The sequence below is a fragment of the Haematobia irritans genome, chromosome 3 (assembly GCF_050003625.1).
Source record: "Haematobia irritans isolate KBUSLIRL chromosome 3, ASM5000362v1, whole genome shotgun sequence".
NCBI classification, from domain to species: domain Eukaryota; kingdom Metazoa; phylum Arthropoda; class Insecta; order Diptera; family Muscidae; genus Haematobia; species Haematobia irritans.
The window spans coordinates 179,591,474-179,607,880 of NC_134399.1; the positions used below are offsets into that span (position 1 = coordinate 179,591,474).

At 32.4% G+C, this 16,407-nt stretch overlaps 2 protein-coding genes across 2 annotated transcripts in view; both read right to left on the reverse strand.

The window, feature by feature from the left end:
- Nucleotides 1–7,335, reverse strand: part of LOC142231309 (very long chain fatty acid elongase 5-like) — a 56,438-nt gene extending 49,103 nt beyond the window's left edge. The window contains exons 1-4 of the mRNA XM_075301924.1: nucleotides 7,193–7,335; nucleotides 6,932–7,122; nucleotides 2,699–2,842; nucleotides 2,529–2,634 (exon numbers count right to left, since the gene is read on the reverse strand). Coding sequence (XP_075158039.1) covers nucleotides 2,529–2,634; nucleotides 2,699–2,842; nucleotides 6,932–7,122; nucleotides 7,193–7,238 — 487 coding nt within the window. The 5' untranslated portion in view covers nucleotides 7,239–7,335. The remainder of the gene's footprint in view (nucleotides 1–2,528; nucleotides 2,635–2,698; nucleotides 2,843–6,931; nucleotides 7,123–7,192) is intronic.
- Nucleotides 7,336–14,011: 6,676 nt separating this feature from the next.
- Nucleotides 14,012–16,407, reverse strand: part of LOC142229137 (very long chain fatty acid elongase AAEL008004-like) — a 35,136-nt gene continuing 32,740 nt past the window's right edge. The window contains exon 5 of the mRNA XM_075299675.1: nucleotides 14,012–14,376. Coding sequence (XP_075155790.1) covers nucleotides 14,075–14,376 — 302 coding nt within the window. The 3' untranslated portion in view covers nucleotides 14,012–14,074. The remainder of the gene's footprint in view (nucleotides 14,377–16,407) is intronic.

The following is a 16,407-nucleotide window of genomic DNA, read 5'->3' on the forward strand; positions in this document are numbered from 1 at the left end:
AAGGAAAATGTTGATATTTTGAAAATTTTTGTCGAAATCAGAAAAACATATATATGGGAGCTATATCTAAATCTGAACCGATTTCAACCACATTTGGCACGCATAGCTGCATTGCAATTCTACTCCCTGTACAAAATTTCAACTAAATCGGAGCAAAAAATTGGCCTCTGTGGTAATATGAGTGTAAATCGGCCGAAAGCTATATATTGGAGCTATATCTATATCTGAACCGATTTCAACCAAATTTGGCACGCATAGCTACAATGCTAATTCTATTCCCTGTGCAAAATTTCAACCAAATTGGGGTAAAACTCTGGCTTCTGGGACCGTATTAGTCCATATCGGGCGAAAGATATATATGGGAGCTATATCTAAATCTGAACCGATATATATGGGAGCTATATCTAAATCTGAACCGATTTCTTCCAAAATCAATAGGTATCTATTCTGAGCCAAAACACATACTTGTGCCAAATTTGAAGTTGATTGGACTAAAACTGCGATCTAGACTTTGATTACAAAAATGTGTTCACGGACAGACGGACATGGCTATATCGACTCAGGAGCCCACCCTGAGCATTTTTGCCAAAGACACCATGTGTCTATCTCGTCTCCTTCTGGGTGTTGCAAACATATGCACTAACTTATAATACCCTGTTCCACAGTGTGGCGCAGGGTATAAAAAGGAAGATTAAATACGTATATAATTCAGTTTGACAAAATTTTCTATAGAAATAAAATTTTGACAAAATTTTCTATAGAAATAAAATTTTGACAAAATTTTGTATAGTATTAAAAATTTTACAAAATTTTCAATAGTAATAAAATTTTGACAAAATTTTGTATAGAAATAAAACTTTGGTAGATTATTTTTGGGGATCGGCTATATATAACTATAGACCGATATGAACCAATTTTGGCATGGTTGTTAGCGGCCATATACTAGCGAATCGGGTGAATTTTCCTCTTCCAAGGGGCTCCGGAGGTCAAATCTGGGGATCGGTTTATATGGGGGCTACATATAATTATGGACCGATATGGACCAATTCCTGCATGATTGTTAAAGACTATTTATTAACACCACGTACCAAATTTCAACCGAATCGGATGAATTTTTCCCATCCATGAGGCTTCTGAGGTCAAATCTGGTGATAGGTTTATATGGGGGCTATATATAATTATTCACCGATGTGGACCAATTTTTGCATGGTCATTAGAGACCATATACTAACACCTTGTACCAAATTTCAGCCGGATCGGATGAAATTTGCTTCTCTTAGAGGCTACGCAAGCCAAATTGGGGGTCGGTTTATATCGGGGCTATATATAATTATTGACCGATGTGGACCAGTTTTTGCATAGATATTAGATACCATATACTAACACCATGTACCAAATTTCAGCCCGATCGGATGGAGTTTTCTTCTCTTAGAGGCTCCGCAAGCCAAATCTGGGGATCGGTTTATATGGGGGCTATATATAATTATGGACCAATTCCTGCATGATTGTTAAAGACTATTTATTAACACCACGTACCAAATTTCAACCGAATCGGATGAATTTTTCCCATCCATGAGGCTTCTAAGGTCAAATCTGGTGATAGGTTTATATGGGGGCTATATATAATTATTCACCGATGTGGACCAATTTTTGCATGGTCATTAGAGACCATATACTAACACCTTGTACCAAATTTCAGCCGGATCGGATGAAATTTGCTTCTCTTAGAGGCTACGCAAGCCAAATTGGGGGTCGGTTTATATCGGGGCTATATATAATTATTGACCGATGTGGACCAGTTTTTGCATAGATATTAGATACCATATACTAACACCATGTACCAAATTTCAGCCCGATCGGATGGAGTTTTCTTCTCTTAGAGGCTCCGCAAGCCAAATCTGGGGATCGGTTTATATGGGGGCTATATATAATTATTGACCGATGTGTACCAATTGTTGCATGGTTGTTATAGACCATATACTTACACCATGTACCAATTTTCAGCCGGATCGGATGAAATTTGCTTCTCTTAGAGGGTCTGCAAGGCAAATTTGGGGGTCCGTTTATATGGGGGCTATACGTAAAAGTGGACCGATATGGCCCATTTGCAATACCATCGGACCCACATCAATAACGACTACTTGTGCCAAGTTTCAAGTCGATAGCTTGTTTCGTTCGGAAGTTAGCGTGATTTCTACAGACTGACGGACGGACATGCTCAGATCGACCCAGAATATATATACTTTATGGGGTCTTAGAGCAATATTTCGACGTGTTACAAACGGAATGACAAAGTTAATATACCCACACCCTATGGTGGAGGGTATAAAAACTACTTTATAGAAAATGTCATCGTCTTTCGGGCAAGGAAAAAACTTTATATCAGAGAAATGCGTCTTCTATGCTAAGCATGTACAAGCCATTAATAACCTGAGCCTAAATAAATACATTTCTTCAGCGTAATTGATATTGTATGCTATAGATTTTATATATAAAAATTATCATTATTATTTATTAAATATACTTACCCAGCAAAATATTCAAATAGATGAAACTTCCCCATATCATTGTGGCATGATGATAAATATGTAATACCGACATATGACTGTATTTTTTAGTCAGAACAAAAAATACCTAAAAATAATGTTACAGTTACAATTTATATTCTTGAATATAAAAAATAGTCATATTAACTTACTGTATCCAAACAATCGGCAATTTTATTTAGAAAATATATATATCCCAAATATCTTAATTTCATGACATTCTCATTAACATCTGTATAATCTATGGGTGTGCAACTCCACGAATATTTTGGTTGAGTAATAAAATATTTTGTACCCTGGAAAGAAGAACAAATGAAATAATCTGAAATAAAATCGAATCGAATGGAAGAATAGTATAATCCTATCACTACTGATTTCCACACAGAAAAAAAAATCAGTTATTAGACTAAATTGCTAATGTTTAACATATATTTATTGCAAATAGTTTTTTATTTATTTTTTTAGTTAATTTTTAAAAATTTTAAGGAAATATTCCCAAGTCTAAAGAAATTCTTTTTATTCCAAGTCTGTCTAAAAAACAAATTAACTAATTGTGGACATAAATTTCAATAAGCGTACACTTCTCAAAAATAGGAAGAACTACACGCGCAAAAAAAAATTATTGGGCATGGTTGCCGCATTCGTGAGCATAAGGTTATTAGGGGCAAATTTGTCAAAATCGGGCGATACATATATGGGAGCTATATCTAAATCTGAACCGATTTCAACCAAATTTGGCACCCATAGTTACAATGCTAATTCTACTCCCTGTGCAAAGTTTCAACTAAATCGGAGAAAAAATTGGCCTCTGTGGTCATATGAGTGTAAATCGGGCGAAAGCTATATATGGGAGCTATATCTAAATCTGAACCGATTTGGCTGATATTTTGCAAGTTTTTCGAGACTCATAAAATATTCGGATGTACGGAATTTGAGGAAGATCGGTTGATATACACGCCAATTATGACCAAATCGGTGAAAAATATATATGGCAGCTATATCTAAATCTGAACCGATTTTTTCCAAAATCAATAGGGATCGTCTTTGAGGCGAAACAGGCCCCCTATACCAAATTTTAGGACAATCGGACTGAAACTGCGAGCTGTAATTTGCACACAAAAATACATCAACAGACAGACAGACGGACATCGCTAAATCGACTCAGAATTTAATTCTAAGCTGATCCGTATACTAAAAGGTTGGTGTATCATTACTCCTTCTTGGCGTTACATACAAATGCACAAACTTATTATACCCTGTACCACAATAATGGTGAAGGGTAAAAAAAAATCGTCCTAAAATTAACTGAAATATTGAATCTTTATATTTTCGATAAAAACGCTTCAAATATAGGCAAAGACTTATTTTGATGATTTTTTATATTTGGTTTAATTTTTTTTTTTAATTATTATAACAGTTCTTACTTTGAAGTATCTGTTATAATATCTATTTTTTAACTGAAATTAGTTGGTACATGAATAGATTTATTAAAATATCAAAAAAAAAAAGAATGAACATTCCATAAATGAGATCCGTATCTTAATTTTAATTTAATTGGTCCTAGATTGTAAGCTACATAAAAATATCTTTATTGTAAATAAGACCCGGCTCGGAATCAATACCAAAATTTTTAAGAGAAGGCCAAAATCTTTGGATCCAGGTAAAAAATGTAGTGAAAACAATATTTACGTAGTGTTAAAGACTATGCAATTTACATTTTAAAATAAAGAAAGACATTTTTCAATTAAAGAACTCGTCTTTAAATTAACTACTTCAAATAGAGTTAAGACTTATTTTGATGAGTTCGCATCTTTGGTTTAATTTTTATACCCTCCATCATAGGATGGGGGTATACTAACTTTGTCATTCCGTTTGTAACACATCGAAATATTGCTCTAAGACCCCATAAAGTATATATATTCTGGGTCGTGGTGAAATTCTGAGTCAATCTAAGCATGTCCGTCCGTCCGTCCGTCTGTTGAAATCACGCTAACTTCCGAACGAAACAAGCTATCGACTTGAAACTTGGCACAAGTAGTTGTTATCGATGTAGGTCGGATGGTATTGAAAATGGGCTATATCCGTCCACTTTTACGTATAGCCCCCATATAAAGAACCCTCAGATTTGGCTTGTGGAGCCTCTAACAGAAGCATATTTCATCCGATCCGGCTGAAATTTGGTATATGGTGTTGGTATATGGTCTCTAACAACCATGCAAAAATTGGTCCACATCGGTCCTTAATTATATATAGCCCCCATATAAACCGATCCCAAGATTTGGCTTGCGGAGCCTAAAAGAGAAGCAAATTTCATCCGATCCGGCTGAAATTTGGTACATGGTGTTTGTATATGGTCTCTAACAACCATGCAAAAATAGGTTGACATCGGTCCATAATTATATATAGCCCCCATATAAACCGATCCCCAGATTTGGCTTGCGGAGCCTCACAGAGAAGAAAATTTCATCCGATCCGGCTGAAATTTGGTACATGGTGTTGGTATATGGTCTCTAACAACCATGCAAAAATTGGTCCACATCGGTCCATAATTATATATAGACCCCATATAAACCAATCTCCAGATTTGGCTTGCGAAGCCTGAAAGAGGAGCAAATTGCATCCGATCCGGCTGAAATTTGGTACATGGTGTTGGTATATGGTCTCTAACAATCATGCACAAATTGGTCCACATCGGTCCATAATTATATATAGCCCCCATATAAACCGATCCCCAGATTTGGCTTGCGGAGCCCCAAAGAGAAGCAAATTTCATCCGATCCGGCTGAAATTTGGTACATGGTGTTTGTATATGGTCTCTAACAACCTTGCAAAAATTCGTCCACATCGGTCCATAATTATATATAGCCCCCATATAAACCGATCCCCAGATTTGGCTTGTGGAGCCTCTAAGAGGAGCAAATTGCATCCGATCCGGCTGAAATTTGGTACATGGTATTGGTATATGGTCTCTAACAACCTTGAAAAAATTCGTCCACATCGGTCCATAATTATATATAGCCCCCATATAAAACATTCTCCAGATTTGACCTCCGGAGCATCTTGGAGGAGCAAAATTCATCCGATCCGGTTCAAATTAGGAACGTGGTGTTAGTATATGGTCGCTAACAACCATACCAAAATTGGTCCAATCACACAAAAATTGGTCCATATCGGTTCATAATCATGGTTGCCACTAGAGCCAAAAATAATCTACCAAAATTTTATTTCTATAGAAAATTTTATCAAAATTTTATTTCTATAGAAAATTTTGTCAAAATTTTATTTCTAGAGAAAATTTTGTTAAAATTGTATTCGGTTCATAATAAAATTTTCATCATTGTCACAATTTTATTTCTATAGAAAATTTTTTCAAAATTTTATTTCTATAGAAAATTTTGTTCAAATTTTATTCAGTTCATAATTATGGTTGCCACTCGAGCCAAAAATAATCTACCAAGATTTTATTTCTATAGAAAATTTTGTCAAAAGTTTATTTCTATAGAAAATTTTGTTAAAATTTTATTTCTGTAGAAATTTTTGTCAAAATTTTCTTTCTATAGAAAATTTTGTCAAAATTTGTATTTCTATAGAAAATTTTGTGAACATTTTATTTCTATAGAAAATTTTGTTAAAATTTTATTTCTGTAGAAAATTTTGTCAAAATTTTATGACTACTTTGTCAAACTGAATTATATACGTATTGGATCGATCTTTTTTGATTTAATATATACCACGTATGGACTTACATACAATTTAGAAGATGGTGTTAGGAGGTTTTAAGATACCTTGCCATCGGCAAGCGTTACCGCAACTTAAGTAATTCGATTGTGGAAGGCAGTGTTTAGATGAAGTTTCTAAGCAATCCATGATGGAGGGTACATAAGCTTCGGCCTGGCCGAACTTATGGCCGTCTATGCTTGTTTTTGATTAAGAAAACATGTTTTGCATTAAGTATCCATAAGAATTTGGATTTTTTATATTGGTATTTTTGTCAGTGAATAGCTTTATTAATGTACCGGGAAAAGAGAACGAAAATTCGATAAATCAAATCGGTTTCCTAATTTTAATTTTATTGACCCTAGATTTAAAACAAGATAGGTCGCTAAAAATGTATTTATTTAAACGAATCTTTAAAAGAATATCAAAATTCTTGGATCCAAGTTAACTAAGTTTTGAGCATAAGGAAGAACCGACTTCAGTGTAATATTTCACCATTTTTGGCTAAGAAAAAAAAAAAATATTATATTTGAGAAATTTGGCTTCTATTCTAAGCAAAAGTCGTATTTGCATTTAGGGGACAAAAACTCTTTGTGTTCACGGTAATATTTTGTTCAGTGATTTGTTTTTTTTTTTTCATTACACTTTATACTAAATCATACACTTACCAATATAAACATATATCCGTTATATATAACCTGAACGAGATTATATAAGGATATTAGCCATCTTATATTATACGGTTTTCGTTTGGCCATAAATGCGGGACCGATTTTTTTCACAAACAATACATAAATCACAAGTATTGCCAGAACTGATGCATAGCTATTCGATATAGGTAAATCTCTGGTTCGGGGATCTAGAATTGGTTGTCGGTGTACAATATTATAATCCATATAGGGAAATAGGATTCGAATTTCTTAAATTACCATTGCCTCCAGTAGTAAGGAAATGTTCCTTTATTTCACTTAACATATTCTGAGTGTGTGTATGTGTGTGTGTGTGCGTGTGTGCGTGTGTGCGTGTGTGGTGCAACTGTAGAGGACGGGGCTGGAGGATAGTGAGACCTTAAATGCTCAAATCTAACTAAAGTAAGTCAATGTCAAATCGACCTATATATTTTTCTTTTTTTCATTTTATTAATTTTAAAATATTTACTAAATTCGGAAAGTGGCAATAAAAGTGATTTACATGGAATTTTTTATTGTACAACAAGCCTAATAAATATTTATAAACACTTACCAGACATTGATTTACAGGGAATAGTATGTGGTGGGGTTGTTTGTTTATGCAGACCGATTTTATTTTGTTTTTATTCCGATTGCACTAGTAGTGTGTGTTTAATTTGAATTAATTATTACATCACTAAAATAGAGGTGAACGGTTCATACGTACTTAGATTAAAATTTTGAGCCCAAAAAATTTAAATGTTTGTTTCTAACAAACATTTAAATAGAAAAAATAAAAACAGAAACCGACCCTCTTCGAACTAACTCAATTAGATGTTTTTCGTTTTTGATACATTCCACCATAGGTTAGGGGGTACATTAAGTTAATATATCCAATGCCAATAAAATTTTCACTTTTTTCCGAAGAAATCGTCATAATCGTCACTTCTATCAAATCTTCAAAAAATCTGCAATGTAAATAGTATTAAAACCGAACTAATTTTTTGTTTAAAAACAAAAGTATTTTATTCATATAAAAAAACAGAAAATTAAAAGTATCATAAAACTCTTATTGATTGACTCTCTAACTAAGATTTATAATTTTCTATAGAAATAAAATTTTGACGAAATTTTCTATAGAAATGAAATTTTGCAAACATTTTTTTAGATATAAAATTATGCAAGAATTTACTATAGAAAAAATTGCCAAATCTGTTCTTTAAAAATAAATTTTTGCAAGAATGTTCTATAGAAATAATAATGTGCAAAAATTTTCTACAGATATAAAGTTTAGACGAAATTTTCTATAGCAATCCAATTTTGACAAAATGATCTATAGAAATAAAATTTTAACAAAATTTTCTATAAAAAAAAAATGTTGACAAAATTTTCTATAGAAATAAAATTTTGACAACATTTTCTAAAGAAATAAAATGTTGACAAAATTTTCTATAGAAATAAAATTGGACAAAATTTTGTATAGAAAAAAAATTTTGACGAAATTTTCTATAGAAATAAAATTTTGACAAAATTTTCTTTAGAATAAAATTGTGACAAAATTTAAAACTTATAATTTGACAACATTTTCTATAGAAGTAAATTTTTACAAAATTTTCTATAGAAATAAATTTTTGACACAATTTTCTATAGAAATAAAATTTTGACAAAATTTCTATAGCAATAAAATTTTGACGAAATTTTCTATAGAAATAAAATTTTAACAAAATTTCCTATAGAAATAAAATTTTGACAAAATTTCCTATAGAAATAAAATTTTGACAAAATTTTTTATAGAAATAAAATTTTGACAAACTTTCCTACAGAAATAAAATTTTGACAAACTTTCCTATAGAAATAAAATTTTGACAAATTTTTTTATAGAAATAAAATGTTGACAAAATTTTTTATAGAAATAAAATTTTGACAAAATTTTTTATAGAAATAAAATTTTGACAAAATTTTCTATAGAAATAAAATTTTGACAAAATTTAAAATTTAAAATTTAATATTTAAAATTTGACAACTTTTTCTATAGAAGTAAAATTTTTACCAAATTTTCTATAGAAATAAATTTTTGACAAAATTTTCTATAGAAATAAAATTTTGACAAAATTTTCTATATCAATAAAATTTTGACAAAATTTTCTATAGCAATAAAATTTTGACAAATTTTTCTAAAGAAATAAAGTTTTGACGAAATTTACTATATAAAGGTTTGACTAAACTTTCTATTGAACTAAAATTTGGACAACATTTTCTAAAGAAATAAAGTTTTGACGAAATTTACTATAGCAATAAAATTTTGACGAAATTTTCTATAGAAATAAAATTTTGATAAAATTTTCTATAGAAATAAAATTTTTACAAAATTTTCTATAGAAATAAATTTTTTCTATAGAAATAAAATTTTGACAAAATTTTCTATAGCAATAAAATGTTGACAAAATTTTCTAAAGAAATAAAGTTTTGACGAAATTTACTATATAAAGGTTTGACCAAATTTTCTATTGAACCAAAATTTGGACAACATTTTCTAAAGAAATAAAGTTTTGAAGAAATTTACTAAAGCAATAAAATTTTGACGAAATTTTCTATAGAAATAAAATTTTGACAACGTTTTCTATAGCAGTAAAATTTTTACAAAATTTTCTATAGAAATAAATTTTTGACAAAATTTTCTATAGAAATAAAATTTTGACAAAATTTTCTATAGCAATAAAATATTGACAAAATTTTCTATAGAAATAAAACTTTGACGAAATTATCTATAGAATAAAAGTTTTGACCAAATTTTCTATTGAAATAAAATTTGGACAACATTTTCCATAGAAATACAATTTTGACAAAATATAAAAATTGACAACATTTACTATAGAAGTAAAATTTTTATAAAATTTTCTATAGAAATAAAATATTGAAAAAATTTTCTATAGAAATAAAATTTTGACAACATTTTCTAAAGAAATAAAGTTTTGACGAAATTTACTATAGCAATAAAATTTTGACGAAATTTTCTATAGAAATAAAATTTTGACAAAAATTTCTATAGAAATAAAATTTTGACGAAATTATATATAGAATTAAAATTTTGACCGAATTTTCTATTGAAATAAAATTTGGACAACATTTTCTAAAGAAATAAAGTTTTGACGAAATTTTCTATAGCAATAAAATTTTGACGAAATCTTCTATAGAAATAAAATTTTGACAAAATTGTCTATAGACATAAAATATCGTCATTTTTGGCGCAAAAATCGGAAAATCGGCATTTGCTATTTTGTGAGTAAAAAATCGTCAAAATGCCGATAAATCGCCAAAATTGGTAGCCCTGCCCTTAACCTATGGTGGAGGGTATAAAAAACGAGAACGAGAATAAATGTGCATGTGTGTGTGTTACATTCTACATTTTATGGAGAAGTGCTCCAAATTGTCTTAGATCGATCTTTAGTGAAGCGTTTTTATACCTTTCACCACTACTGTGGTACAGGGTAAAATAAGTTTGTGCATTTGTATGGAACGCCAAAAAGAACTAGTTTAAGAACTAACTTTTAATATACGGTTTGTCTTAGAATTGAATTGACAGGCAATTAAGAGATTTCCGTCTGTTCATGCATTTTTGTGTACAACTTCGATTCACAGACAATCCCTACTGATTTTGGAAAAAAAATTGTTTCAGATCTAGATATAGCACCCATATATATTTGTATCCGATTTGATCATAATTGACGTGTTGACGTACTTTTTCATATTTTGTAAATCCGATTTTTTGTGACTCCCATATAACTTATAATATCAGCCAAATCGGTTCAGATTATCATATAGCTCCCATTATTGACTATGGAGGTTGCCCAGCCAACACACAATATCTTTACACTTTGGCATTTTTCCGAGTCAAAGAAGAAGAGAAAAGAGTAAAGGATACAACTATGACACATTTAATTTTGAGTTTTGAATACATGTTTCTAGGAGTAAAATTTGCATTTATACGTTTTTATAAGGCAATATTGCTCAGGGCCGGCCTCTGAGTCGATCTATCTATGTCCGTCTGCCCGTCCGTCCGTCTGTCCGTCGGTCTGTGATCACATTTTTGTAATCAAAGTCTTGGTCGCAATTTTAGTCCAATAGACTTCAAATTTGGCACACGTAACATATGTGTTTCAGTTTGATATATTTTTTGCTTGATATCTTTTGCCTGGATTATATTTTTCAAGTTTTGTTGATATTACAGGAGATTACCTTGTGCTAAATTTGAGTAAAATCGGTTAATAATTGAGACCACTATGTTCAAAAATTTGGCTATAAGAGGCAAGTTTTTGAAAATCGGGCGTTACATATATATGGGAGCTATATCTAAATCTCAACCAATTTGAATGATATTTTGCACATGTAGTCAGTACTGTAGAACATTAGAGTAAGCCAAATTTGAGTAAGATCGGTTTATAAATAAGGGTTTTATGGCAAAATTTGTGAAAATCGGGGGATACATATATATGGGAGCTATATATAAATCTGAACCGATTTCGATGATTTAGTACACATATAATGAGTGCTATAGAAAATTAAATTTGGCCAACTTTGAGTCAGATCGGTTTATAAATAAGGGTCTTATGGCTAAATTTGGGAAAATCGGGCGATACATATATATGGGAGCTATATCTAAATCTGAACCGATTTCAATAAAATGTGGCACACTGAAAGGGTGGTCCATCGGAATACTTTGTGGCAATTGTGACGCCGATCGGTTAATAAATGATCGAAATCTGACCCCATTTGTCGAAATCGGGCGATACATATATATGCGAGCTATATCTAAATTTGACCCGATTTCTTCCAAATTCAATAGCGTTCGTCCTTGTGTCCAAAAACACTCTGCACCAAATTTCATCAAAATCGGTTAATAATTGCGACCGGAATCCTGCAAACAACAAATACATGGACAGGCGAACGGACGGACGGACACCAAGCGCTAGGTCGACTCAGGAGGTGATTCTGAGTCGATCGGTATATATTTTATGGGGTCTAAAATCAATATTTCTGGTAGTCACATTTTTTGGCAGATCAAAGTTATTATACCCTAACCACTATGTGCTTTAGGGTATAAAAATCGACAATGCAATTGACCAATTCAGCCCATATTCTAGTCAAACCAAATTGTTACATCACCGTGAAATTTCACCCGTATAAATACACTTTAAATGGCCCGAAATCCAGCACTTCGTTTTTCGTTGTTCGATTAAAAACCCTAATGGAATCTAATTTGTCGAAATATTTCTTTAGTTAGAATGATATGAAGTATTTTTCACATTTTGTTTCTCCGGAGTCGGAGTCAAGCTAAATTTCTACAACTCCGGCTCCGACTCCAGCAAAATCTTCAGATTCCGACTCCAAGACTCCGGCTCCACAGCCCTGGTTGTTAGTGCCCATATATTTACACAACATAGACAATTTCAACTGAATCGGATGAAACTTGCTCTTCAAGAGGATCCGCAAGCAAAATCTGGGGATCGGTTAATATGGGGGCTATATATAATTATGGACCAATATAGACCAATTTTTGAATGGGTATTAGATGTTATATACTAACACCACGTACCAAATTTCAGCCGGATAGGATGAAATGTGCTCCTCCAAGACGCAAATCTGGGGCCGGATTATATGGGGGCTCTACGTAAACGTGGTCCGATATAGCCCATACCATTCGACCTGCAGCAATAAAAGTCGAGTCGAAAGACGGCCGGACAGACGGACGTCCAAAGACGGCCGGACAGACGGACGGACATAGCTATATCGAATCAGAATTTCGCCACGACCCGGGATATATATATATATATATATATATATATATATATATATATATATATATATATATATATATATATATATATATATATATATATATATATATATATATATATATATATATATATATATATATATATATATATATATATATATATATATATATATATATATATATATATATATATATATATATATATATATATATATTATGGCGTGCAAGACCAATATTTCGATGTGTTACTAACGGAATAACAAAGTTAATATACCCGCCCATATCGGTCTAAGCTTTGATATAGTCCCCATATAAATCGACCTCCCCATTTGGGGTCTTGGGCTTATAGAAACAGTGAGTGTCGGTCCATGTTTTGGTATAGCACCCTATAAACTGATCTCCCGATTTTACTTCTTGAGCTTATAGAAACCGTTGTTTTTTCCCAAGTTACCTGAAATTGGAAATCTAGAGGTATTTTGGGGCCATAAAGAAGTGAGCCAAAAATGGTGAGCATCGGCCCATGCTTTAGTATAACCCCTATAAAACGGGTCTCCCGATTTAACTCCTTGGGTTTCTAGAAACCGCAATTTTTTATCTGTTTTGCCTGAAATTGTAAATTTACTAGTATTTTAGACTCACAAAAACGTGTATATGATTTAGTTTTTATCGGTCCATTTGGTATGGCCTCCATATAGAGCGATTTAACTTCTTGAGAGCATAGAAGGCGCACTCATCATGAAAATTTCTTGAAACTGAATGTAAAATTATTTAATGGAGGTGGAAATCTGCAGATTTTAGATTTCAAATAAATGCGTTATTTCATCATTTTCTTGCACACTTAATGAGTCCTCTAAAACTGAAACAAAAATGGTTCTTATAAATCCAGAATCTGATATAGTTTTCATAGGTAAAATCTTTACATTTATCTTCGGGAAGCGTACTGGTTGAACTGCTCTGCTTAGGAGCATATATGTCATCAAACCCCCCTGACATTTCAAAGGAAACTGTTATATTTGATTCATGGTAGTGGGTATTTAAGATTCGGCCCGGCCGAACTTACTGCTGTATATACTTGTTGTTAGTAACATTGTGTTCCACCCATGAATTTAAGTCTATAGATTTTGTGAAGTCTCACAAATTTTGCAGCAACCAAGTGAAACGATATCAGGAGCTTTGTATCGAACGCAATTGATGCCTCTCAGCCGAGCAGAAGTGGACACAATACTATTTATGCATAAAGCCCGGTCCATTGCTGATTTCTTACGCCAGTTATGAAATAAAACGACTTTTTTAAAATGAAAGTTACTACAACTGTCTATTTTCACCTTAATGAACATACATATAAGTTTTCATTGTTTCGACTTTTTTCCAAGATAAGTTTTCCTATAGAAATTTACAAACATAGCAGTCATGTGAAAATTTTGCAAAAAGCATGCCACCAGCCAAAAATAAGGTAGGCCACACCAGTTATTCATTAACGGTATCGCCAAACTAAAGGCAATGTAACCGAATTGACAAATTTGTACTTTAGTCATTCGTCGTTTCCATGATTCAATATTGATATTGATTTTCGAGGCAGCCACAAAGTAATAGGTGTACATAAGCATATGGACTAAAGTGTTGACAATGCCAACAATGGAAAAATGTGAACCTGTAAAGAAAATACAAAATAATTGAAATTAAATATATATACGTTATATATGGTTGGATAGAAATTTTAGTTTATTCTACTTTTTCTGATTTTTTATACCCACCACCCGTATGATCACATCAAAAAAAACAGCATTCATATATTGCTAAATAATATCCCAATAAAAAAATTGGAAGTTTCTCTGAAAGCACAACTTTAAAAGCACTTCCAAAAATGTCTTCCGAAAGTGTTTCGGCTATCAGCTACCCAGCAAAAAAATTGGAAGTTCTTCTAAAGGCACAACTTTAAAAGCACTTCCAAAAATGTTCTCCCAAAGATGTTCTTCATTTTAACTGTACAGGAAGTTCATTTGAGTCAATTGTTTATAACTTGTTTTTTCATAATTTTAATGGAAAATTAATTTTTTATAGAATGGTGATGGGGGTATAATAAGTTTGTCATTTCGTGTGTAATACATCGAAATATCGACTTCCGACTATATAAGGTATATATATTCTTGATCAGGGAGAAATTCTAAGACGATATAAGCATGTCCGTCTGTCTGTCTGTTGTAATAACTCTACAGCCTTCAATAATAGCGCAATCGTCCTGAAATTTGGCACAGATTCGTTTTTTGGTTGCAGGCAGGTCACGTTCGAAGATGGGCTATATCGGTTCAAGTTTTGATATAATCGCAATATAAACCGATTTCTCGATTTGGGGTCTTGGGCTTATAAAACACGTAGTTTTCGTCCAATTAGCCTGAAATTGAAAATCTAGAGGTACTTGAGGACCATAAAGAGGTGTGCCGAAAATGGTGCCCATCGGACCATGTTTTGGTATAGCCCCTATATAGACCGATCTCCCGATTTTGCTTCTTGGGCGTCTAGAAACTGCATTTTCTATCCGATTTGCTTGAAATTGAAAATCTAGAGGTATTTTAGGACCATAAAGAGCTGTGTCGAAAATGGTCCGTATCGGTCCATGTTTTGGTATAGCCCCCATATAGACCGATCTCCCGATTTTGCTTCTTGGGCTTCTAGAAACTGTATTTACTATCCGATTTGCCTGAAATTGGAAATTTAGAGGTATTTGGGGACCTTAAAGAGGTGTGTCGAAAATGGTTCGTATCAGTCCATGTTTTGGTATAGCCCCATATAGACCGATCTCCCGATTTTGGTTTCTGGGCGTCTAGAAACTGTATTTTCTATCCGATTTTCTTCAAATTGTAAATTTAGAGGTATTTTAGGTCCATAAAGAAGTGTGTCCATAATGGTCCGTATCGGTCTATGTTTTGGTATTATCGCCATATAGACCGATCTCCCGATTTTTATTCTTTGGCTTCTATAAACTGTACTTGGAAATCTAGAGGTATTTTGGGACCCCAAATATGTGTGCCAAAATTGAGGTGTATCGGTCCATTTTTTGTATAACCCCCATATAGACCGATCTCTCGGTTTTACTTCTTGGGCGTCTAGAGACTGTATTTTCTAGCCGATTTGCTTGAAATTGAAAATCTACTGGTATTTTAAGATCACAAATAGGTGTGTCGCATATGGTGCCTATTGGTCCATATTTTGGTATAGCCCCCATATAGACCGATCTCCCGACTTTATTTCTTGGGCTTCTAGAATCCTTAGTTTTTATCCGAATTGCCGGAAATTAGAAATATAGACGTATCTTAGGACCATAAAAACGTGTGTCGAAAATGGTCCGTATCGGTCCATGTTTTGGTATAGCCCCTATATAGACTGATTTCTCGATTTTACTTCTTGGGCTTCTAGAATTTGTAGTTTTCACCAATTCGTTTTAAAGTGGTATTCTAGAGGTATTTGAGGGATACTAAGAGGTGGTAAGTATTGGTCCATGTTTTGTTATAGGCCCCATATAGACCTAGCTTTCGAATTTATTTCTAGGACTTCAAATCAAGGCGTTATTTCATCATATATGTTTATGATTTCTCTAAAACTCAAACAAAATTGGTTCTCATAAATCCAGAATCTGAGCTTGTCTTCATAGGTAAAATCTTTAATTTTTTTCTTCGGGAAGCGT